Source organism: Camelina sativa, chromosome 20 (assembly GCF_000633955.1).
Source record: "Camelina sativa cultivar DH55 chromosome 20, Cs, whole genome shotgun sequence".
Lineage (NCBI taxonomy): Eukaryota > Viridiplantae > Streptophyta > Magnoliopsida > Brassicales > Brassicaceae > Camelina > Camelina sativa.
Window position 1 is genome coordinate 29022546 of NC_025704.1, and position 26399 is coordinate 29048944.

At 34.7% G+C, this 26399-nt stretch overlaps 2 protein-coding genes across 2 annotated transcripts; both read right to left on the reverse strand.

The window, feature by feature from the left end:
• LOC104771965 (putative invertase inhibitor) lies at nt 264–906 on the reverse strand. The gene has a single exon (XM_010496600.2). It carries the CDS (start codon nt 878–880, stop codon nt 350–352), a length of 531 nt encoding a protein of 176 aa, XP_010494902.1. The 5' UTR covers nt 881–906; the 3' UTR covers nt 264–349.
• On the reverse strand, nt 13395–13931 carry LOC104772933 (putative invertase inhibitor). The gene has a single exon (XM_010497489.1). The coding sequence runs from the start codon at nt 13929–13931 to the stop codon at nt 13395–13397; it is 537 nt and encodes a 178-aa protein (XP_010495791.1).

A 26399-nucleotide genomic window follows, 5' to 3' on the forward strand; every position in this document is an offset into this window, starting at 1 on the left:
CACTTAGAGATTATAGACTCGACTCCCGCAATCTCTACCCGCGCTTATCAGTTTCACATCTTTCACCGTCTTTGTCATGTTCTCCTTATCTGCTCACTTTTTTTACAACCGAGCAAAACCATAACTATGTCGAAAACTCATCTTATTAATTGAGAGATACAGTATTGATGTCTCATCGCCACTTATATTCTTTTCATCTTTTTTTTTATATTAAAAAAATTCAATATGTCAATGTTACCAAAAAAAAAGTTAAAAATCATACATATGCAAAGCGAAATTTTATTTCCATTAAGATGACTCTTAACTTTACATATCGATGTTTAATTAGTGAAACCCTTTGACAAATTCATCATAGCATATTAGTAAAAGCCAAAGGAATCAAAATCGTTTGAAGCAAAATATTGTTCTCTTTAGTAACAGGCGACTTCTTTAGCTTTCCTTCCTTGAATCCATCTTCGCAATTGTCTGGTGCATCCAAAGCAGCACTCATATACAGGTTAGCGGTATTATAGTCATGCGATTGAACACTTGAGAAAGCAGTGTTCAAAGAACCATTAGCCTCATCATAAAGCTCGACACAGGTGCTCAACACTGCCTCCATACCTGGTCCATACTTCTTGGCCTTAAGAATCTGTTCAACGAATCTTTTCACTTTCATAATTTTTGCCGCAGCATTCTTCGTCGACGCAAAAACCAGACCTTCGAGAGTAGTTGCAGTTTTACTTTCTGGATCTTGTGTAAGAGAATTGACGCAGAAATCGTATTTCAGCTGTAGGTTCGTAGCAGCAGCTTTCTTGCAAGAATCTTGAATGAGAGTTTGTGCAGATGTGAAATCGTTCAAGAGAAGAGAAAACATAACCAATGAAACCAAAAATTTCATTTTTTTTTTTTCGAGGAAGTAGAAAAAATAAAAATCGATTGATGAAGAACATGTTCACTTTTTGTTTTTCAATTTATAGTAAAGGACACATAGAAGTTCACGGTAAGACTTTTATCTAACGTAACGTCTTTGCCAAGTTGAGTCATATGAGCTTTTATTTATTTAAAAAAAATCTAATGTAAAAAAGTTACCAATTTAAATATATGACATTTTTCAAATTGAGAAACTTTGTACACTTAATTTAATACTCTTAGGATATTTAACTGTAATGTCTATTTCTTAAAGAAAGAATTAATCAAATTTTATCCAAAAGTTGGTTTATTCCTCATCTCTAACAATCTTCTAAACATTGCTCAAATGTTTAGTGCCTTGTGTGTAATTACAATTTATCCCTCGAAATTTGTTTTATTTTATTTTGATTAAAGAAATACAATCAGCAAATTAAAATACACATCATTTTCGATTTTCCACGTCACAATCCGAAAAGAAAAAAAACTTAACGGCTGAGTTATAGTATTTACGGGAAGACTAAAGGTTTCGTCGATTCATATGATGGCTGAGTTATAATGTTTTGTGGCCGAGTTATCACAAGAAATAATCTGAAAGCAAACAGTTGATTTATATTACTTGACGGCTGAGTTATAGTGTTTACGGGAAAGCGAAAGGTCTCGTCGATTCATATGACGACTGAGTTATAATGCTTTGTGGCTGAGTTATCACAAGGAATAATCTGAAAGCGGAAAACGAAAGGTCTCGTCGATTAATGTGACGGCTGAGTTACAATAATACTGCATCGGACATGTTTTTGCATTATGCCCAACTTGTTTACATCGAGAGCATGCGTTTAGCTCATGGCTAAACGCATCCAATCCGTAGTCTTCAAGAACAAGCTCCACAAGCTTGTCGTGTGTTGTACCTCCATCTATCTGCACAACTATACACCCTCTATCGTCGGTGTTAAATACATATCTATGTTTCTTTACCCAATTACCGGAAACAACTAGTACAAGAACTGGATCCATGAAAGAAAATGAAGAACAAGGTGAAGAAGAAGTAGAAGAACAAGGTGAAGAAGAATGTGAAGAAGAAAGTGTAGAAGAAGTAGAAGAACAAGGTGTAGAAGAAGGTAAAAACCATGTAAGAACAAGAGTCGAAGGAACGACGTTTCGTATTTTCGGAGAAGAAAGATGATGACATGGAATGCTGACATAGATGATGCGTCTGACGTGGCAAGTCAGCCATAAAACAAATTATAACTCAGCCTAAATAAAACTCAGCCATCAAACAAATATAACTCAGTCACAACATGAATAATATTACAGTAATTAAAAATAAAAAAATGGCAGCCAAATCCAGCCGCTTCATCAACTGAAAATATGTAACTCAGCCGTAACTAAATAATATTCTAGTAATTAATCTTTTGCTACTAAGTCAGCCGTGAAATGGCCGAGTTGTACGATAAGTCAGCCGTGAAATGGCCGAGTTGTACGATAAGTCAGCCTATCATGGCTGAGTTATAGTTTTTAACCATAACTCAGCCGTAACTACATCTCATAAGTTAGCCGTTTTTCATAACTCAGCCACCCGGAAGAAGTTAATTCAGCCGTGTCGTAGTGATAACTCAGCCAAAATTTTGACAACTCAACCATCGGGTGAAAACTCAGCCGTAAGGACGGCAAAGTTAGAGCATAACTTAGCCAAATTTCTATAAGTCAGCCGTAACGCTTGGCTGAGTTATGCTCTAAGTCAGCCGGTCTGCTCTTACTCAAATGTTTTTTCAATAAATCAGCCGTAACATACCTATAACTCAGCCATCATTACCTCTGTAACGCGTTACAGCAGAGTTATTTAATACACGTCAACGATTTCTGACTTGGCGTCTGACGTGGCAATAACATTTTTGTAATTACGTTTTTTTCGGTAACATAAAACAAGGACACGCTGGATATTTTGAAAATACCCGAAATATTCTTGTAATAAATTTTTTTTTGTACATTCTGATAATATTACCTAAAATATATAACATTTAAGTAAATCTCCCTTACTTAAATTCTCGATTTATTTGTTTGAAATTGGTCAAGATTCATGAATCATGATATTCTTGATTTTCGTTTTTTGTATGTTTGTGCTATTTTAAGTCTTTTTTTTTGTTGTTTTTCTCAAAAGAAACGTTACGGTCCAGTTTAATAGAGTTATAAAAAGCTCCGACCAAACTAATACCTGCCTTGCATGGTCGTCGTGTAGTCTACTTAGTCAACTTCTTTTAATGTGTTTCCAATTACCGAATCATGCGTAATATAAGAAAGATAACTCTTCTACTAGTTTACCATTTTTATCAACATATTAATCTTACTAGAGGTTACCCCGTACTACGCACGAGTTTATTTTTACTTTTGTTTTACAATCAAACCTCATATATTGAATTATTGAAAAAAACTCCAACAGACTCCATTTGTAACAGCCCGCCCGACCACCACCTCTTAGTGGACCCCATGTCCAATCTAGTCTATGGGCCTACCTTCTTTAATGGGCCTCATGTCTTCCCATTATGCCCATGATCCCATCCATATTCGTCGGCTTTAAAGACTTGTTACCGTCCCTACAAATCACCACATGATCTTTTCCTGTGTTTTGTCCTCACTCGCATAGTTCCGACAATCACTTTCCGGAAAGTCACCCATCGTGAGACTACTCCAACATAAGCACACTTAATTGTGGAGTTCTCTCAGGATCCTTGACCGAAAAGATAAGTTCACTTTAGTGATATAGGTGGCAAAATCAATTCTTTTAAACCTCTCCGCATGTCGCTGAAACCAGGATGTCACAATTCACCCCCACTAACAGATCGCACCATCCTCGTTGCTCATCAAGACCGTAACCCCCGACAGTGTGAGCCAACTCGACTTCACACTTATCTGGGTTCGGCTCTGATACCACTTGTAACGCCCCGACCGCCACCTCTTAGTGGGCTCTATGTCCAATCCCAGTCCATGGGCCCACCTTCCTTAATGGGCCTCACGTCCTCTCATTAGGCCCGTGAGCCCATCCATATCCGACTGCCGGTTTGCTACATTTGAGAGGCTTTAAAGACTTGTTACCGTCCCTATAAATCACCACATGATCTTTTCCTGTGTTTTTTCCTCACTCGCACAGTTCCAACAATCACTTTCCGGAAGGTCACCCATCTTGAGACTACTCCAGCATAAGTACGCTTAACTGTGGAGTTCTCTCAGGACCTTTGACCGAAAAAATAATTGCACTTTGGTGACATAGGTGGCCAAATCAATTCTTGTAAACCTTTCCGCAAGTCTCTGAAACTGGGATGTCACACCATTACTAAAAGCAACCTTGATGTTTAATTTCATTTATTAGTCTTGTTTAATTTATTAAATAACGAAACGTAGAAAAGATTAAAATATCTCTCTGTTCTACAATTAGAATGTGTTGTTTTGGGATGCTACCAATTTGTAATACATATACGGTGAAATTTGAAATTTGTACTGTCTTCTTTTTATGTGGCTTGTATTTGTCTTTCCTTTGCAGATGAAACGACAAGTGATTTTCTTCCTTTTGTCTGCTGGTTTCTCCCAACATCAGAAGTTGTTTTACCTTTATTGTTGTATATCCTGTCAACATTAGACCAGTAATGTTAAAAACCAATCAAACCCTGTTTAGTGGCTTTTATTTACTTAGTGAATCTATTAAATATACTTAGAGATAATCACCTTTTGGGGAGTTCTTTCTTCGACATTGATAAAGGCAAAATCACCTTCATCTTTGTTTTTCCTGTTGAGTGAGTGAAGGCAGAACTAAAATTTAAAATTAAATATGAATTACCTTTTAGAGATAATCACCTTTTGGGGAGTTCTTTCTTCAACATTGATAAGGGCAAAATCACCTTCATCTTTGTTTTTCCTATTGAGTGAGTGAAGGCAGAACTAAAATTTAAAATTAAATATGAATTACATTTGCTTTTTTTTTTTGAACAACAAAATTTAAATTACATATGTTTTTTTATTTTAATATCTGGCAGAACGTTGTTTCTTCAATGCCTTACCCCTTGCAAATCTTGAAGAGACTTCAACCTCGGTTTTAAACTTCGGTTTACATCATCAGTAATTATCTATTAAAATAACAAAGTGAAAAATGTAAAATTGTAAATGTTAAAATTCAAGCGTAAATAATTTATGATTCCTTGTTGAAATTTTTTTCACATGTGTGTCTCAGGTTCTAGGGGAAAGTGGTGTTGATCATCTTTCATGGATGTGACAGACTGACAGTGAAACTCTGGAACATAGAGCCGTGAAATTGTATGTAGACTCTTTGACATTGGAATACAATGTCTTCCCTATTAAGTCTTTGATGAGCTGAGCCACCTCGTCGTCCAATTCATCTAAGTTGGCCTAAGAATAAAAAAGTGACTTGGGTTGGGAATTTCAGTTTGAATAGTACCTTCAAATAGTTAGTACATACACAAAATAAAATAAAAAACATATTAAAAGAACTATGAAACAATGGATTGCCACAATCCGGACTCATTGAAAACAACACACCGGAGTATTCCCACAGCTTCGGATGGAGGAAAAATGTGACATGTCAAGGTCGAACCAGATTTTTTTATTTTCAAATTACAGTTAGTGCATGAAATGTAATGCCACCCAATGCGCAATGCACAACTTCAACCATTTTCACTTTACACCAAAAACAAAATGTTCCTTAAAAATATCAAGACGATGTTTTAAGTAATAGTAGTAAAAATAAAAGGGGCATTCTCAAAAAGTTGACCATTTTTAAAACTACCCCACTTTATATAAAAAATGACCAAATTACCTTTTTTTGAGTGACAGCAAGAATGTACAGTCATCAAAATCGAAAATATTTTCCTGCCAAAAATAAAAAAAATTTCCCGCCAAAATCAAAAATTTTTCCCGCCAAAAAATTTTTCCTGTCAAAATCGAAAATTTTTCCCGCCAAAAATATTGAAATTTATACCTTATAAAAATAGTGTAAACGCTTTTAAAAACTTTTTTATAGTGTTTACAATGTGTTTAAAAACCTTGTAAACGCTTTTAAAAACCTTGTAAATGCTCTTAAAAAGATTTTAAAAGCGTTTACAAGATGTTTAAAAACCTATTAAAACCCTTTTAAAAACCTTATAAAAACATTTACAAAGTTTTTAGAAACATTGTAAAAGCGTTTACAAGGTGTTTAAAAACCTTTTAAAAATCTTTATAAAAACCATTTGAAAACCTTTTAAAAACCTTTGAAAAACCATTTAAAAACCTTGTAAAAGCGTTTACAAGGTGTTTAAAAACCTTTTAAAACTCTTGAAAAAATCTTGTAAAGTTCTACATTATAAAACCTTTTAAAAACCTTGTAAATTTTTTTAGGCGGGAAAAATTTTGGCAGGAAAATCTTTGTCGAAAATTTTTATCAAATTTTTTTTGACAAAAAAATTTTGGCAGGAAATTTTTTTCGAAAAATTTTTGGCGGGAAAATTTTGTTTTTCTTTTTATTGATTAAAATATTTTTCATCTAAGGGTAAAATGGTCATTAAAAATTAAAGGAGGGCAAAAATAAAAATGGCAAAAGGGGGTATTTTTGAAAAATGGTATATCAAAAAGGGTATTTTTAACAAATTCTCAAAACAAAATTAAAATTGGTCATATTACCTGGCCTACATCCTTGTTGTCTGACGTAAGTCTCTATTTGGTCAATCACATACAAATCTTTTGGGTTTAAATAAAATTTGTCAACTAAAATTGACGGGACATTACTTGCCTTGAAATAGTTATTGGGGAAAATATTAAAGACTATAAGATTGTTGTTCAATTTAGAAGATTATTGTAAGAATATTAGGAAAAACTGATGTGAAAAGTAAGACAAAAATTGATTTAAATGGAAGCAATATATATTACATGTGGGAGAATGGGCAAAAAACAAATACAGAATTAACCAGATGTATATGAAATATAATACCTTTTGCGGAATTGTTGGAGTTAAAAAAGACATTTGGGATGACGATGTTGCATTCAAATATAAATAGTCTGCCCAGAGTGTAAGAAGTTTGGCATGTGTTTCAATGGCAAGTTTTTCCCAAAGAGAGACACTGCTTTCCCAAATCAACAGATCTTCGAACTTAGATAGGCAAGTTGCATGCCTTAAAGCAAGTAAAAAATTAGTTAGAGTGGAAATTTTTAATATACATTAGGTGAGATAGGTGTGGATTAGGTAGTTGATTTATGTTTTCATCTAGAAAAAGACCTTTAAAGCTGAGTAAGAGATTGTTTTTTCTAAAGTATGGAGCTTTCCTAAAACAATCATATCTTTACCGGTGGTCATCGTTAGAGAGTGACTCTAGAGTAGAGTAGAGAGCAATTTTTTAAGTTGTACCATTTTTAAAATTGTAGTTATTGTGTGGGGGTGTTGATTCCCAGTAGTGAGGGAAAAAGATAATAATAATAATAATAAAAGTAATTAAAGATTGAATTATATTGTATAATCTTATGGAAAACAGATTACTAATATTTAATTAAAAGTAAATAAGAAAGCAATTATCAAATTACTTATTTTACTTTGATGGCAAGACGTTACGTTTTCAAAAGCAGAATGCAAAACTAAAACTAAATTCGAGTTTCAATTTAAATACCGTATGGGATGAAGAGAAACACAGGGCCTGCAAGTTCAGATTTCATTTGTTTGTTTGTTAATTTTTTTAATTACCAAATAATTAAGTTGGCAATTGTGGCCATATTTAATTAGCAATGGATCTTAAACATTTGTGTATAATAAATTATAAATTGAAATTAATATGAGGACACATGTCAGCTATATAAAGCGCCATATGTCATCGTCTCAAACAAATTTTAGAAGAAACCTTCTCTTCTTATATAAGACGAGACATTGCTTGCCATGAAATAGTTACTAGGGAAAATATTAAAGACTATAAGATTGTTGTTCATTTTAGAAGATTATTGTAAGAATATTAGGAAAAACTGATGTGAAAAGTAAGACAAAAATTGATTTAAATGGAAGCAATATATATTACATGTGGGAGAATGGGGAAAAACAAATACATAATTAACCAGATGTATATGAAATATTATACCTTTTGCGGAATTGTTGGAGTTAAAAAAGACATTTGGGTTAACGATGTTGCATTCAAATATAAATAGTCTATCCAGAGTGTAAGAAGTTTGGCATGTTTTTCAATGACAAGTTTTTCCCAAAGAGAGACACTGGTTTCCCTGAATCAACATATCTTCGAACTTAGATAGGCGAGTTGCATGCCTGAAAGCAAGTAAAAAATTAGTTAGAGTGGAACTTTTTAATATACAGTAGGTGAGATAGGTGTAATGTGGATTAAGTAGTTGATTTACGTTTTCGTCTAGAAAAAGACCTTTAAAGCTGAGTAAGAGATTGTTTCTTCTAAAGTATGGAGCTTTCCTAAAACAATCATATCTTTACCGGTGGTCATCGTTAGAGAGTGACTCTAGAGTAGAGTAGAGAGCAACTTTTTAAGGTTGTACCATTTTTAAAATTGTAGTTATTGTGTGGGGGTGTTGATTCCCAGTAGTGAGGGAAAAAAATAATAATAATAATAATAAAAGTAATTAAAGATTGAATTATATTGTATAATCTTATGGAAAACAGATTACTAATATTTAATTAAAAGTAAATAAGAAAGCAATTATCAAATTACTTATTTTACTTTGATGGCAAGACGTTACGTTTTCAAAAGCAGAATGCAAAACTAAAACTAAATTCGAGTTTCAATTTAAATACCGTATGGGATGAAGAGAAACACAGGGCCTGCAAGTTCAGATTTCATTTGTTTGTTTGTTAATTTTTTTAATTACCAAATAATTAAGTTGACAATTGTGGCCATATTTAATTAGCAATGGATCTTAAACATTTGTGTATAATAAATTATAAATTGAAATTAATATGAGGACACATGTCAGCTATATAAAGCGCCATATGTCATCGTCTCAAACAAATTTTAGAAGAAACCTTCTCTTCTTATATAAGACGAGACATTGCTTGCCATGAAATAGTTACTAGGGAAAATATTAAAGACTATAAGATTGTTGTTCATTTTAGAAGATTATTGTAAGAATATTAGGAAAAACTGATGTGAAAAGTAAGACAAAAATTGATTTAAATGGAAGCAATATATATTACATGTGGGAGAATGGGGAAAAACAAATACATAATTAACCAGATGTATATGAAATATTATACCTTTTGCGGAATTGTTGGAGTTAAAAAAGACATTTGGGTTAACGATGTTGCATTCAAATATAAATAGTCTATCCAGAGTGTAAGAAGTTTGGCATGTTTTTCAATGACAAGTTTTTCCCAAAGAGAGACACTGGTTTCCCTGAATCAACATATCTTCGAACTTAGATAGGCGAGTTGCATGCCTGAAAGCAAGTAAAAAATTAGTTAGAGTGGAACTTTTTAATATACAGTAGGTGAGATAGGTGTAANTTTCCCAAATCAACAGATCTTCGAACTTAGATAGGCAAGTTGCATGCCTTAAAGCAAGTAAAAAATTAGTTAGAGTGGAAATTTTTAATATACATTAGGTGAGATAGGTGTGGATTAGGTAGTTGATTTATGTTTTCATCTAGAAAAAGACCTTTAAAGCTGAGTAAGAGATTGTTTTTTCTAAAGTATGGAGCTTTCCTAAAACAATCATATCTTTACCGGTGGTCATCGTTAGAGAGTGACTCTAGAGTAGAGTAGAGAGCAACTTTTTAAGTTGTACCATTTTTAAAATTGTAGTTATTGTGTGGGGGTGTTGATTCCCAGTAGTGAGGGAAAAAGATAATAATAATAATAATAAAAGTAATTAAAGATTGAATTATATTGTATAATCTTATGGAAAACAGATTACTAATATTTAATTAAAAGTAAATAAGAAAGCAATTATCAAATTACTTATTTTACTTTGATGGCAAGACGTTACGTTTTCAAAAGCAGAATGCAAAACTAAAACTAAATTCGAGTTTCAATTTAAATACCGTATGGGATGAAGAGAAACACAGGGCCTGCAAGTTCAGATTTCATTTGTTTGTTTGTCATTTTTTTAATTACCAAATAATTAAGTTGACAATTGTGGCCATATTTAATTAGCAATGGATCTTAAACATTTGTGTATAATAAATTATAAATTGAAATTAATATGAGGACACATGTCAGCTATATAAAGTGCCAGATGTCATCGTCTCAAACAAATTTTAGAAGAAACCTTCTCTTCTTATATAAGACGGGAAATTACTTGCCATGAAATAGTTACTGGGGAAAATATTAAAGACTATAAGATTGTTGTTCATTTTAGAAGATTATTGTAAGAATATTAGGAAAAACTGATGTGAAAAGTAAGACAAAAATTGATTTAAATGGAAGCAATATATATTACATGTGGGAGAATGGGGAAAAAACAAATACATAATTAACCAGATGTATATGAAACATAATACCTTTTGCGGAATTGTTGGAGTTAAAAAAAACATTTGGGTTGACGATGTTGCATTCAAATATAAATAGTCTATCCAGAGTGTAAGAAGTTTGGCATGTTTTTCAATGACAAGTTTTTCCCAAAGAGAGACACTGGTTTCCCTGAATCAACATATCTTCGAACTTAGATAGGCGAGTTGCATGCCTGAAAGCAAGTAAAAAAATTAGTTAGAGTGGAACTTTTTAATATACAGTAGGTGAGATAGGTGTGGTGTGGATTAAGTAGTTGATTTACGTTTTCGTCTAGAAAAAGACCTTTAAAGCTGAGTAAGAGATTGTTTTTTCTAAAGTATGGAGCTTCCCTAAAACAATCATATTTTTATCGGTGGTCATCATTAGAGAGTGACTCTAGAGTAGAGTATAGAGCAATTTTTTAAGGTTGTATCATTTTTCAAATTGTAGTTAGTGTGTGGGGGTGTTGATTCCCAGTAGTGAGGGAAAAATATTATTATAATAATAATAAAAGTAATTAGAGATTGAATTATATTGTATAATTTTATGGAAAACAGATTACTAATATTTAATTAAAGTAAATAAGAAAACAATTATCAAATTACTTATTTTACTTTGATGGCAAGACTTACGTTTTCAAAAGCAGAATGCAAAACTAAAACTAAATTTGAGTTTCAATTTAAATACTGTATGGGAGGAAGAGAAACATAGGGGCTGCAAGTTCAGATTTTATTTGTTTGTTTGTTAAGGCAAATTTTTTAATTACCAAGGAATTAAGTTGACAATTGTGGCCTTATTTAATTAGCAATGGATCTTAAACATTTGTGTATAATAAATTATAAATTAAAATTAATATGAGGACACATGTCAGCTATATAAAGCGCCAGATGTCATCTTCTCAAACAAAGTTCAGAAGAAACCTTCTCTTATTATATAAGATACTGTAACACTAATTTCTTAAATCATTATTGTTCTTAAACCCTTTTATTTAATTACGACCGCTGATTGTTTTAGTTGTCATTCTACGTAGGTTGTTGCACACATATTAAGAAATATATAAATAATCTATTTTATATATTTGTTTGACTATTAAAATTCTAAAGTATTTAATATTTTATGTATTTAGTAAAGAATAAATGAGATAATTTTCTATTAAAAAGAACTTTGAAAACAGAGAATGACAAGTAAACTGAAACAAAAAATTATGCCTAGAATAACAATTAAAAAAATATGGAGGGAGTATTAAAAAGGAAAAAAGATGGCTAGCTACACGAAATATTGGTGAATACATGGTCACACATGCCAAGTATACTATTGTATATTCAACTACACAGAGTATATGTATTACATGACCACATGCATGAACTATATGACGTTATGCGGTCAACATCATAGACATATAATCCAGTACACCGGTCAATTGACTCCAGCAAAGATCGGCGTTGACTCCAGCATTGACCAACACTTAAAATGAAAATTCTAAATTAAAAAAAAATTATTATAGTAAATTATTTATGGGTTTTCATGATTAAAAGACATTTTCTATTCAATATCCAAATATTTTTTATATATCTCTAATATATTCATCTTATAATTAATTACTTTTTATTTTTCAAGCTAAAGTAAATAGTTAAATAAAAATCATTTATAATAATTTTCAAGATATAAAAATTCATTTATAATAATCTTCAAAATATAAAATCATTTATAATTATGTTCAAGATATAAAAATTTCTAATTATTTTCAATATATATATATATATATATAAATCTCTCATAATCAGATTATTTAATTACTACAAAATCAATAAAATCAAATTCAACTACTTTCATTAGAAAATAATATGCAAAAGATTGAGTATATGACTCTTTACTCTAAATTTTGCATGGTAATTGTTATAAAAAAATTTAGACACTCTTTTCTTTAAAATTTACATACTCAAAATAACATATAAACAACAAAAAGTTAACAATATTTACTTTTAACATATGAACATTTTCATTTTTACTCTCTTTTACACAATTACAATATGTTAAATTAATTTTTAGAAATTTTTTTTCAAGTTTGGGTTCTCTATATTACATTTAGGATATATTTAGGAAATATATTAAAAATATCTTTAGATATTGAATTAACATATAAACAACAACAAAAAATTCACAATATCTATTTTTAACATATGAACATTTTCATTTTTACCCTCTTTTACACAATTACAATATGTTAAATTAATTTTTAGAAATTTTTTTAAGGTTTGGGTTCTCTATTTTACATTTAAGATATATTTAGGAAATATATAAAAAATATTTAGATATTGAATAGAATATTTTTTAATTAATAAAAACCATAAATGATTTAATATAATAACTTTTTATTTTTTATTTTTTATTTTTTATTTTAGAAATTTTTTTTTGGTCAACGCCGGAGTCAACACTGGTTTTCACCGGAATTAATCAATCAGTGTACCAGATTGTATGTCTATGGTGTTGAACACATGACGTCATATAGCTCATGCATGTGGCCATGTAATACATATACTTTGTGTAGTTGAATATACAATAGTATAGTTGGTATGTGTGACCATGTATTCACCTATACTTTATGTAGCTAGCCATCTTTTTTCCTATTAAAAAAGGAGTGTGATATGTTTTCTCCATCATGAAGGTAACCTCATGTCCGCTCGCAGCCATTAAATTTCTGTCTCTGAACTTCTATGGATCTATCAACAAAGCTTAATGCTTTCTTCTTCTATCTACTTATTAATTGTTGTTGTACGCTTGTTTTTGATTAACGTCTCTTATCCAACCATGGAGTTGATGAACTTGTACTATTTATCTCTCTATGGAATTGATTGAATGGATAAAAGTATGTTTTGCCCAAAAAAAAACTTAATAGTAGTTTTTTTTTTGGGGTTTTTGTAATAGGGAAGGATTGAGCGAGTAAATTATAGTTCATCTCATTTATATACTACGCTAAATGTGCGTATATGAGACGTAGGATTCCTAACAATGCATTTAACTATTTAAGTATGTAGTTTCATTTCAACATAGATGTAAAAGCTAAAGGAATCAAAATCATTTGAAACAAAACATTGTTATCTTTTGTAAACGGAGATTTCAGAGGTTTCTTTCCTTCTTTAAATCCAACTTCGCAACTGGGTGGTGCACCCATAGCGGCACTTAGATCCACGTTAGCGGTTTTGTAATCACCCGATTTAGCTATCCTTAAAGCTTCGGTCAAGGAATTCTTAGCATCAGAATAAAGCTCGTGGCAATCCCGTAACGGTTTCTCACTGTACTTTTCATATTTATTCTCCTTCAGAATCTTGCTCACAGTTTCTTTCATGCTCGATGTTTTGGACAAAGCGCTTTTCGTCGATGACATGACCAACCCGTCAAGACTACGTGCGGTTTTGCTCTGCGGATTCTCTTCGAGAGACTTGACGCAGAAATCGTAATTGATGTTCGAGTTTTTATCTGCAGCTTTCTCGCAAGAATCTCGAATCAAAGATTTTGCACTTGCGAATTCGTTTAAGAGGAGAAAGAACATAACGAGGTAGAGCAAGAACGTCATATTAAAAAAAAAAAAGATTTGGAGGAGCATAGACATTGACAAGGAAGTTTTAACTTATTTATAGTAAACCGAATAAATAATCTTACGCTTGTTTATCAAATAAGACTTGTTGTTATCTAACACAACGGCTTGTTTTTAGAGTGCTCATGTCACGCTTTACCACTCCACTTACTTCGTATGGCCTAATTGTTCGTTTTAACTTTTAACACTCTTTACTTATATATTGTCGCTTTTCGGGATGTGTTTTTTTTTTTGTTCTTCAATGTTACAAATATTACGCAATATACAAAAAAAAAAAATTGTGCTACACGTTTTGGATAATATCTTTACACGTTTTGTAATGATTCAGAGCAAAAAAAAAGAAGTGAACATTATTTATAAGTATTAACCTAATGAATCGGTAAAATTGGGAGTTCTTGTATAACTTACAGCGCAAGTTTCCTGCTTTTGAACCTTTAATTTTGGTCAAGGTTCTTTAAACTGGGGAGCTTGAATGTAGCAAACGAGGATTAAGCGCACCTGTAGAGGGGAATTGGGATAAGGATGTGGAAGTTACAGGCGCGTGAAGGACGAATAAAAAGTTGACAAGTTGCAGGTTTGTCAAGTAATGACAAATAAATAATGAGTTAACATTGTTTGTTAACAAGTTAGTATAAGAGCATTGTTAGCTCTCTTTTATGCAATATTAGAACTTGTACTCTTTCTAAAACTTTCTAGAGTTATCCATTTCCTCATCGTTTTGCTGGAGAATCTCTTCTGACACTCTTGCAGGTGGGAAAATGAGGCTGCATTTCTTTTGAACGTTGTTTTATCCGATAGATGATCATTTCGGTGCAGTAAAACCATTGTCGTCTCTGTAGTCTCAATATCTGAAGTAGCTCCTCCAGAGTGTATATTATCAGATTGCATAGATGATATTTAAGACGATGATGATGCACGTGATAATTCATGATCAATAATGGGATCATTGTGCAATGTAGGAATAGAAGGGGCAGTATCAGTCGTTATAGAAACATGTAAAGGCAAAACAAAATGATCAAAGAAATCAGATACAGGCATGTTGGTCTTGAAAAGAAAAGTTGTTTCATGGAAAATACATTTCGTGATATAGAAATGACATTAGTACAATATGCATTACCTTATAACCTTTGTAACCAAATGATTATCCCAAAAACACACATTTATCTGCCCTAGGATTGAATTTATGTCTATGTTTAAGCAATGTAGAAGCATAACAGAGATAACCAAAAGATCTTAGAAAAGAATATTGACGTTTCTTTTTAGTAAGTAATTCATATGGAGTTAGAGTTCCTAAGACTGCGGAAGGTATTCTATTTATGAGAAAAACTGCAGTAAAAACATATAAGCTCCAATAAGATAAGGGAACATTAGACTGAAACAAGCGAGCTCTAGTAACATTTAGTAAGTGTTGATGTTTACTTTCTACAACTAAATTTTGTTGAGGGAGTATAAGCACAAGAAAATTGATGAACTATACCATGTTTATTGATCAGATCAGAGAAAGCCAATTCCGGAGCATTATCAGTTCTAATAGCCTTGATTTTGCAATTATATTGAGTACTAACATAAGAAACAAAATGTGGTAACATGTATATCCAAGTTACACGAGTACAATCATCAACTATAGTGAGTAAGTATCGATAACCTTCAACAGACTCTACAGAGAAAAGACCCCAAACATCTAGATGGACAAGATCTAATGTCACTGAAGCCTTATGATTATTAGACTCAAAAGACAATTTTGTTTAGCTAAAGGACAAACATGACAAATTGAATCATTATTGAAACTAAGTTTTAATATATATAAGGTACCAGATAAGAGTTTTAACTTGTCAGAAGATGGGTGTCCAAGACGCTGGTGCCACAGATTTTTATCAACTTGAAAGGATCCAGCAAAGTGTGACAAGACAGGGGGTGCATCGGGTTGGAAGATATAGAGATTGTGTAGAAGTACACCTTTACCAATCGTCAATCCTTGAATACACTTCTGTATATAACAAGAATCAATGAAGAAATGAGCAGACATGTTATTAGTCCGTAAAAGACTACTAACATATATAAGATTGAATTTTAAAAAAAAAAGAATATGAAGAACATCATGCAAGATGATTGATGATGATAAATGCACAGTGTCACAATGCATAATATTCGCTCTGGATTCGTTGTGAAGTGAGACTGTAACTCCAGAGATTGTCAAAACTTCATTGAACAATTCAAAGTTAGAACAAACTTGACTAGTAGCTCTAGTGTCAATAATCCAACTATCATGAGGAAGTTTATTAGATAAAGCAGAAAGACATTGATGTTGAAAAGTGAATTTGTTTTTTCAAAACGAAGTGAAGTAGATGGAAAAAATTGTGGAAAATAGGATTACGGGAAGAATATTGTGCAGCCATAATACTAAGCTCTGTAATAGACGCAACCATTGAGGAAGGAACCGGATTCTCTGAAGACTTCACATGAGCAGAGAGTTGTTGAATTAATGATTTAGCTTGGTCATGGGTGATCTGACTAACATCCAGATTAATAACACTTGCAGCTGGTGGAGGAATGTAAGTTGATGTAGTATTCTCCACAGCTAATGAAGATCCAACCATAACATTGGCAATAGCATGAGATTGAGGCCGCAAAGCAAGAGAAAATTGTCCTCCCTGCTGAAAAGATTGAGTAGGATAACTCGGTGGCCTTTGAGACGCTTGATAGCCTGAATTGGTACTCTTGTAACCAAAGATATAATCAGGAGGATAGCCATGAAGTTTAAAAACCTTCTGAACAATATGACCAATCTGCCCACAATGAATACACACATGCCTAGAAGAACATGGCCTAAAAGAATTCTGAACTGCAGCATAGACATTATTGTCATAAGAGCCAGTGTATGCGATAGACTGTGAAAAATCTTGCATCGAAGTATCGCCATGAGAAGCCTGATTGTTACCCTTGGAAGCTGGTGTAATAGTCTTCTGCCTCTCATCTTGAGTGACATGTGAAAAAGTTCTTCAATTCATGGTATAGGCTTTAACATCACAATATAACGGCGAGTAGTTTCATAGGATTCATTCAATCCCATCAAAATATTTCTGACTCAACTTCGCTGTTGTAATTTCTCCCATAACAAAGCGACATTACATTCACAACGACCACAAGTACATACTGGAACCTTAATGTAATTGCAACACTCTTCCCCCACAGTGACCAACTCCGTATAATAAGCACTTATATCTAAAGATCCCTGTTGAATGTTACTCAAGCATTGTTCAATCTCATTGATGCGAGGAGCATCATCTTGTTTGAATCTTAATATAATATTCTTCCAAACACACTCAGCCATGGGTATAAACAAAATACTCAGACCTATTTTATTAGAAATCGAGTAGATTAGCCACATAGAGACCATATCATTACACCTAGACCATGAACCATAATCACGATAAGTCTCAGGTGGTTTAGTAATCGTACCATCAATAAATCCTAGCTTGTTATGCACATTTAGTGCCATACTCACAGACCGACACCATGAGTGGAAGTCAGCACTAGTAGTGTGACGACCGGAGACTAACACCATATCAGCATGATCGGAGTTATGAAGGAAGTAAGGATTTTCATTTTGATCAGTTGACGGACGAGTATTACCACTCGACCACGACTTTAGAACGAATCAAGAAACTGAAGATGAGAAATGGAGAAAAGAAGCTTCAATGGTGGCTTAATCATAAAGCTAAAGCACAATCAATTGACAAATTTGCAGAAGCAGTAAGCTCAAGAACAGTTACAAAGACGGCAAACACGAAGACAAAGACGATCTGATGTGTTGATGTACTCATTCTTTGATATGAGCTGAATTTGAGCTGTATCTGAGCTGAATTGATGAAGAAAATGATGAATCGTTGATGAGGAACGATGAATCAAAGATCTAGAGGAAGAATCTGAAGATCCGATGATGAAATTCAGAGATTTTAGTTTTTTCTTTAGTTTGTTAGAGACGTTCTTGAGAAAAGATTGAATGAGAAATCAGAGAAAACATTTAGTGCTCTGATACCATATTAACTTTGTAAAGTGAATTTCTAATTAACCAAATAAAGGAGTACAAGTGAGCCTTTATATACACTTAGCACATAGACTTAAGCAAAAGAAAACTTAAGCATAATTCACTAACTAGATTATAATAGATAAGTATAGCGTAATAGGATATAAAGATGTATTAATGGTGAAGAGGGTACATAATTTGGTGGCGGATTGTGTGACGCGATGGTTCACTACAAGAAAACATGGAATTGCCGACTGCAAGTTGCAACTTAAAACACAGTCGCTAAATTTAGCGACTGAATTGTGATTGTTTTGCTACTAAAATAAAACAGTCGCCTACTAGACGCTAATTCGAGACTGATGCATAATGTCGCAGTGTAGCCGCCAATTTGTGACTAATATGGAGACCAATTTGACAATCGCTAAAAATTGCGACTAAAGAGCTACTATTTAGCAACTGATTTATTTAATTTGGGCCTTAACAAAATTTGGACCATAACAAAATGGCCAATGCCCAATTCTTATTCGTTTTCTTCCCCGAACAAACCCTAATCTCTCATTTCTTTTCTCAATTGTTTTTTCTTCTTCAAGACGAAACAGCTAATTGTTTCAGACGAAACTTCAAAACCCTAGATCTAAATTCCTCTCAATTGAGAAACCGTAAACCCTTGATGGCTGGAGTAAAGAAAAGAGGAGGAGGAAGAAGAAACCCCTCAAATCGAACCTCTAGACCCTCACAAACGGAGAAACAAAGACTCTATAATATTCCCAGCCAGTATGCCTTCACGCGGGCGAACCAGCGAGACCCAAACACTGATTCTCAAGGAATTCTTGTCTCAATCCTCCAGCCTCCAGCGAGACCTACACCTACTTACAGAGTTTATCCACCTCCGACAAATCTGTTCCAGAACTCGTGGAGCTTTCGTGGAGCATCCCTTTCCAGTGAAGCTCCAATCAGTCGTCCTTTTCCTCAACCTCTCGCCTCTGCGACGAATCCACCAGAATTCTCGGTCAACTTCGAGAGTCTCTTCAACCTTCAGTCACAAATAATCCTGACAGTCTCCTCAAGTCTTGAATATACCTCGACAGTCACCTCTACCTCGACAGTCTCCTCACGTCTCAAATCATCATCCACCCTCTTCTCAACTTCGAGCAGCCTCTGCATCACATCATAGTTCTCAAGCGCAAAACTCACATGAGGAAGAAGAAGACGAAGCTGATTATGAGGATGATGGTTTAAGGCAATCAAATCTCCCAGCTGATGTACTCGCTTCTTTGCATGACATGCTTGTCCAGCCAGGCCGTGAGTTGTATACCACTGTCCTCTCTCCCACATTAGAGCTTGGAACCACTTGGTAAGATTATAATTTTTAGTTGATTAGATTGATTAGAATTTTATTGGATTGATTAGAATTTTTAGGTTTGTTTGTGTTTGGAACACTTGTGTTTGTGTTTGATTAGAATTTTAAGAATTTTGTACTTTCGATTTGTTTCTGTTTGAAGTTTTGTTTGTGTTTGATTAGAAATTTACTTTTGATTTGTTTGTGTTTGAAGGTTTGGTAAGGACAAGTCAAAACTTACCCGAAAGATTACAAAAGTGTTTACAAACAATTTTGATGGGCCATATTACAGTTGGGGTTGTGTTTCTAATCAAAGAAGAGAAAGATACTTCTTGGAATTCGTTGTAAACTTCTAATCCTTTCAATTTGATTTCTGTATTTATAGTTTTTTTTTTTGGTTTTTTGATCACTAAGACTAGTCTTCTTTTGTAGAAAATACACATCTGGGATCCCTCACTAACCGGTGTGGTTCAAGAAAAGTTCTATGCCATTTTTCAAAACCGTATGAAAGACATGGTTTCCAAGGCAGCAGCTCAGCGAGATCAAGTGAAACCGACTTGGATTGAGAAAACTATTTGGAAAGAAATGTGTGACTATTGAAACACAGAAGAAGCCATGGCAAAGAGTGCAACCACTTCAGTAGCTCAAATGTCTGACGGTAATGGTCTTGGCCCTCACAAGCATGTATCAGGGCCGAAGTCTTACTTACAAATCGAAGAAGGGATGGTGAGTTAACCTTTTCATTGTTTAATAAGTTACATCAGATGGTTCCTATCCTTTTAATTGTCTAACATTTCAGGAAGTGGAATTAGGAAGACTGCCAACTATTCCTGAAGTTTTCTTCAAGACTCATACCAAAAAAAATGGTACCTTTGTGGATAAGAAAGTGCAAGCAGTTCATGAGGCATATAAGAAAAAAGGGAAGCTAAGTTGGCTGCTCTGGATAATGACGAGTCTTCTGATGGTACTTCACGTCGATCAGAGCTATCTCAAGAGGAGGATGATGAGCTCTTTCATCAGGTAATTTTGCTTCTTTCTAATAAGCTATTAAGTTTTTCATTGTTAAGAAATTATGTAACTTTTTCTCTCTGTTTTGTTATGCAGTCTACTTTCATAAGCGATAGAGGAACATACTTTGGAGTTGGAAGTCTAGGGAGTTACATCAACGAGAAGCGGAAGTCCCTGGACGCTTTTCTTCTTTCACAATCCTGCAACAACAACTTGAAGAAGCTAACCGCAAAATAGAGCAACAAGCAGCTCTACAAGCAGAGCTTGACACTGAGGCTTCACGGGTTGCAACTGAGACTTTACGGGATGCATCTGAGCAACAAGCAGAGATCAAACACTTGGTGAGCTTCCTCAAGACTAACCCAAACTATGTCGCCTTCCTCGAGTCTCAAACCAATGACCCTGACCCTGCTGATGTTCAAAGTTAGGTTCCTTCACTATCCCTCCTTCCCTCATGACCTTAAAAACTTTTGTAATGGTTGTACTATTGTATGTTGAAACTGCTTGTAGAACTTATGAATGGTTGTTTGGATGTTTTCTAGAACTTATGTATGTTGAAACTTATGTCTTTGTTTAATTACATGTTTGTTATGTTTTAGTTATAGTTTTCATAATCAGTTTTGGTATTACAAAATCAAATAATTCAATTTTACCGGATTTTTTTTTGAAAACCTGATAAATCGATAATTAAACAGTCATAGAACAATCACCAAAACGTACACAAATCAGTAACTAAAAACAGTCGCAAATGAGTAACCAAATCAGTCGCTAAAGCGTTGCAATCCAGTCGCCACTTATAGTGACTGTTTGGCGAGGGAACAACGACCAAAACTATCAGTCGCCAAATAGTAGCTCCGTGCCAACTCTTTAGCGAATGATTATTTAAGCGATGCTCTGTTTAGCGACTATGGACGTCAGTTGCCAATCAGTCGTTACTAGGTAGTTTGCGACTGTATAGTGACTGTTTTTGTAGTCGGTAATTACATGTTTTGTTGTAGTGGTTCTACAAAGCCCTCAAAAAGTACATTGATTGTCATTCTGTTCTGTTTATGCTTTTTGATATGTTTTGGTCATGTTTCCTCAGATTTCTACTTAAGTTGTGTTTCACATGACTTTGGTGAGTAGAATTGTGTTTAACTAAATGACGTTTTGAATTTTAGTGATAGGATTGTTGTATTGATTCCCAAAGTGGATTATGATATGAACACTCTTTTCTAATCTTTGAAATGATTTTTTTCCAAGAATATATATGACCTTTCGTGCTTGACAGTTCTTAATTGAAGCAATTGATGTAGAAAATTGGTTTGATGTAAAGAAGAGAGGAGAAGCAGATAAGAAATTAGACAAGAAGGGTCTTGAACATAGCGAATGTCAAATTGGGAGAGACTTCATCCAACACCATCTAACTCGATTTTGCATTCATTTCTTGAGTACGACGTATAATTTGCTAATTGTTTTAAGTACAAGAATGATATCGTGGCTACTTAACAGAAGCATAAAGACAAAATTATCTTAAAATTAGTTTATTTGTGGGCATTAGTTCAATGGATCACCTTATTGGTCTTACATGATCTGTAATTTTTTTTACCCCAAACAAATAGACTGTTGAAGAAAGAGAAGCCTAGGTGGAAACTGAAGTTGAAAAAGATAATTTCCTGGTAAAATAAATATTTGTCAAATGCATCCATACATGCAACTACTATACACTTTGAATTTGAATGTCATCTATTTAGTGGCCACTTTACACTTTGATTCATGGGTTAAATAAACAATATTGTTTCAAACCAAATTCATATTATTATTGTCACTCGAGTACTTTAAAATATTAGTTGATGTTTGGATTCATGAATTATGTTCGGTTTTGTACACGGTTTTGCCTACCCAAAATTGCTAACATATTATTTGTTCCAAAAGTGAAGTTTTGAAACGATCTGACCCGTTTTTTTTTATAATAAATACAATACATAATTAAATATTCCATACTATTTAATTAGCCAATTCAAACTACAACTCATCATTAAACCAACAATAACCATTGAGCATAGTGGAAACATACCAATAATACAAAACCAATACACATCAATATAATAACACTCTTAACCGTCCTATCCAACAACCTAGCATAACTCTATCTAAGGTTACAACATAAACAATATATCCAACAACACACAAACGAGACCCTAGATCATCTTCCTCCTCATCGCTATGATTCCACATCACATACCTGCACCACAAACAACAATTGAGATGCGTAAGTATATCACAAATACTTAGTGACAAACACAACAAACCAGGAAATCACGAATCAAACAAGTTGGTGTCGACCGACACCAGGTAGGTGTCGATCGACACTGGCCCAAACATGGTGTCGACCGACACCCACATGGTGTTGATCGACACCGACCCCGCAGACACGTTCTGCTCGAAGCCGATCATTGAATCTCCGTTTACAATCATCTCCAATCCGTTCCAAACTCACCCAAAAGCTTCAAGAACCTAAAAGAACCATAACACAACCACCACAAGCAAGAACAACACTGCAAAACACAACAAATCAAGCAAACAAAAAATTCTCAGGCTTAGATAAGCCATGGTCATGCACTCACCTCTTTTGCAGGAAGATTCTTACTCAACAACGACGAACCCAACCCTTAGAAGCCTTCTCATTTGTTCCTAGCACAAGATCTCCACTCCACAGCAACAGATCTCACCACACAAGCCAAGTATCTCTCCAAAAGCCTCCAAACTCTCAAGAACACCTTTCTTCTCTCTTTTCTCTTAGAACGGCCAAGATAACCTCTTTTCACGACCTAGGTCGAGTTTTCCCTTATATACATGGTTTAGACAACCCAATTAAATCAACCAAACTAGAAACGAAAATTAAAAACAACTTGGTCGAACCAAACATTGATGGTGTCGATCAACACTCCCCTTGGTGTCAATCGACACCCCTTCCGAATAACCAGAAATTGGTTCGCGGGTGTTACAATTCTCCCCCTTTAACAAAAGATTTGTCCTCGAATCTGCAACACACCGCCACTAGACCGCAAAACTCATCCAACCACCGCCACAACGGTTCGCACCATCCAACCATCTGGTCTGCCACAACCATGACACCACTGGTCCACACAATCCCGACCCCACCGGTGAACAAAGTCCTGACCCCACCGGTCAATCCAAACCATACTCTCCCAATCATCACCACTGTGGTCCCCCTGACCATCATACACATGACCCTCCAAGTCAACACATAGTAAACCCCGAGATTGAACCCCCATCAACCCCGAGATCTGCGTCCGATCTCAACCGTAACCCTGAGATTGAACCCCCATCAATCTCATAAATCCACATCCGGTTACCTTGCTTACCCCCATGTCCTTGACACTTTTTCCACCAACTCATCTGCTCTTAAGTCGCAACCTTCAAGCCATACCGATCACACTCTCAGACCCCCCCTCTTCGAGCCATACCGTCTCACCCTCGGGTCGTTACCCTCGAGATCTCGGTACCAGGAGAACCCCCATCTCCTCTGGAGAACCCCCATCTCCTCTGCCACCCTCAGGACTACAGTCCTTCGAGCTATCAGTATCTAGGGAACCCCCTTCCCCTCAGGAGAACCCCTATTTCCTCATGAGTTGTTCAGGACCCCCCGTCCTTATAGCAAACGGTCATAAAGTCTACAAGCATTTCTCCAACCGTGATCACCCCCCGTGATCCGCGTAGAACATCTCAATGTCCTACCAACACCATATCCTCTCCAAGAATATCACCACTGCCATGGCCACCCCCAGGCCTAACTACTAACATCTCAAACACTTTGGTGTTTACAAACACCCTCTTCACTAATATACAAGTTCTAACTATTCATATAACTTTCTATTTTTAGAAACTTTTCATTTTTAGAAACTTTCTATGTATGGCAACCTTCCATTTATAGAACTCCCGAGCGATTTCCTTTTCCATAAGATCCACAAATTTCCAAAAACCAAATAACTCCTTTTTATTAAAACCTTAAGTGAAATAAACATTGGCAACTCCAAACGAAAATACATAGCTGAAATAAAAAGAAACAGAAGCCAAACTAAACTTCGGGTTGAGCACCCGGTCCTCCCTTTGGTTGATCCGCACCCTCCATCATCTGCCTCCACTTAGGACAGAAAGGCCTGATGTGCCCCTCCTCTCCACAATGGTAACACAATCGACAATATTCCTGTGGATCACCTTTCTTGGGACAGTCTGCCAACCTGTGGTTCTTGCTTCAACATCTGAAGCACCCTTGTCCACCTTGCTGCATACCTAGCGTGCCTTCCCGCTTCCTCTTATGCCTTTTGATATGATTGTGGCAAGCACAGAGCCAGAGGCTGCAGAGAAACCGGAGATGGTGGGAAAGATCTGATGTTCATATATTTTACCTTGTTTTCCCTTAGTTTATTCACATCTTCTGCATCTTTTGCTATCCATTTAGGCCATTATTGTGTAGCTTTAGCACTAATCATGCATTAGAGTTTGGTTGCATTGCATTTGCATCTTTTCATGCATAAACAGGTGATTTTGGAGCTTAAGGAGCATGGAAGCAATGGAGAAGAGATGTGAAGCAATCATGAGGAGGAAACAAGGGAGTTAAGGCTGAAGAACCAAGGTCCAGAGTCCAACTCGACCGCACACTCGACCAGACACTCGACCGTGTGCTGAGGAGGACTCGACCGAGTGGAGATTGCACGAGAGAAGCCAGCTCGACCAGCCACTCGACCGAGCACTGGTCGAGTTGACCGAGCCGTTGACTACTTTGACTTTTTCTATTTTTAGGGCTTCCACTCCCCTCCTATATAAAGCCTTGTACCTGCAGCCACCAAAGGAGTCCAGCTTTTTAGATATTCTCTAAACCTAGTTTTTACCCTTTTGGGAATTATTCCTTTTGCACTTTTATTTTTCTTAGATTTTGTACTTGAAAAAGACTAAATTCCTCAATATTGTTAGTTTCATAACTTTCTTAATATTGAGAATTTGAGTTTGATCCTTTCATTAATATTGAAGATCTTTGTTTCATCTTTCTGATAATGCAAGTTTCAATATTTTCTGGGTTTTTGACTTTGTTCATCATGTATTGTTGTGAGTAGTTTCCTTAGGATCTTGAGGATGGGTTAGGCTAGGCTTTGTTTGAGGTTTGTTTGCTTTGGTCAAGCTTGATTGTTGTAGATCTCTTCTAGGGTAGATGTTCTTAATGCTGATCCTATATCTGAGAGGGTAGGATCTGATCTTAAGCTTCTTAGCATCACACCAATGTTTAAGAGGCATAGATAAGGCTAGATCTAGAGCTTACCATCTTGCTTGCTAAGAGATTAGAGGTTTTGCTTGGTATGAGACATATTGCTTAATGCCTGCTTGTGTAGATTCTTTACTTTGTGAGAACAAGTCTAGAGATGCATAGGTTTGATTGATTCTTGCCATGAGAGTGGAAGAAGCTTGTCTTAGATTAATGTGTCTAGAGATTAGCTCAAAGCTTTGCTTGAGATTTGTTGGCCAAAGTGTGATAGCCTCATTCATTAGTCTAGCCCATGAATCCCTCCTCAAGGCCTTCTTTGTTTATTGATATCTTAGTCTTAATCCTGTTGCTTGCTTGTTGTTTGATTCGTTCTTGTGTTGCTCTGTTTTTCTAGCATTGCTCTGTTTTCCGGATTATTCTAGCTCGACCCTGTACTCGACCTACACTCGGTCGAGTGCTTGCTCGAGTTCATCCCCAGAATTCTTGTTTATGATTTGTGATTGTCCTGTTTCATTCCTGTTTCATTTTAGTTGCATTCATTTAGTTTTCAGTTCATTACCTGTCTTGCATTAGTTCATTAGTAGTAGTTCCTACTTCTGTTCTTGCTTCATTACTGTTACAATCATTCAGTTTCATTTGCATCTAGTTCTTAGTTCTTGTAGTTTATTTTCTGCATTTTACATTTCCATCTTAGGATTGTTAGTGACAAACAATCTTCACATTTGTCTTAACTTAGATTCATATGCATATCATAATTGTTCACAAACTCATTTAGGATTGATACCTCTTATACTGCAACAGCATAAGGGG

Bases quoted from the DNA above. Each gene is read 5' to 3' on its own strand.
- LOC104771965 (XM_010496600.2), bottom strand. From the start codon at position 880: ATGAAATTTTTGGTTTCATTGGTTATGTTTTCTCTTCTCTTGAACGAT.
- LOC104772933 (XM_010497489.1), bottom strand. From the start codon at position 13,931: ATGACGTTCTTGCTCTACCTCGTTATGTTCTTTCTCCTCTTAAACGAA.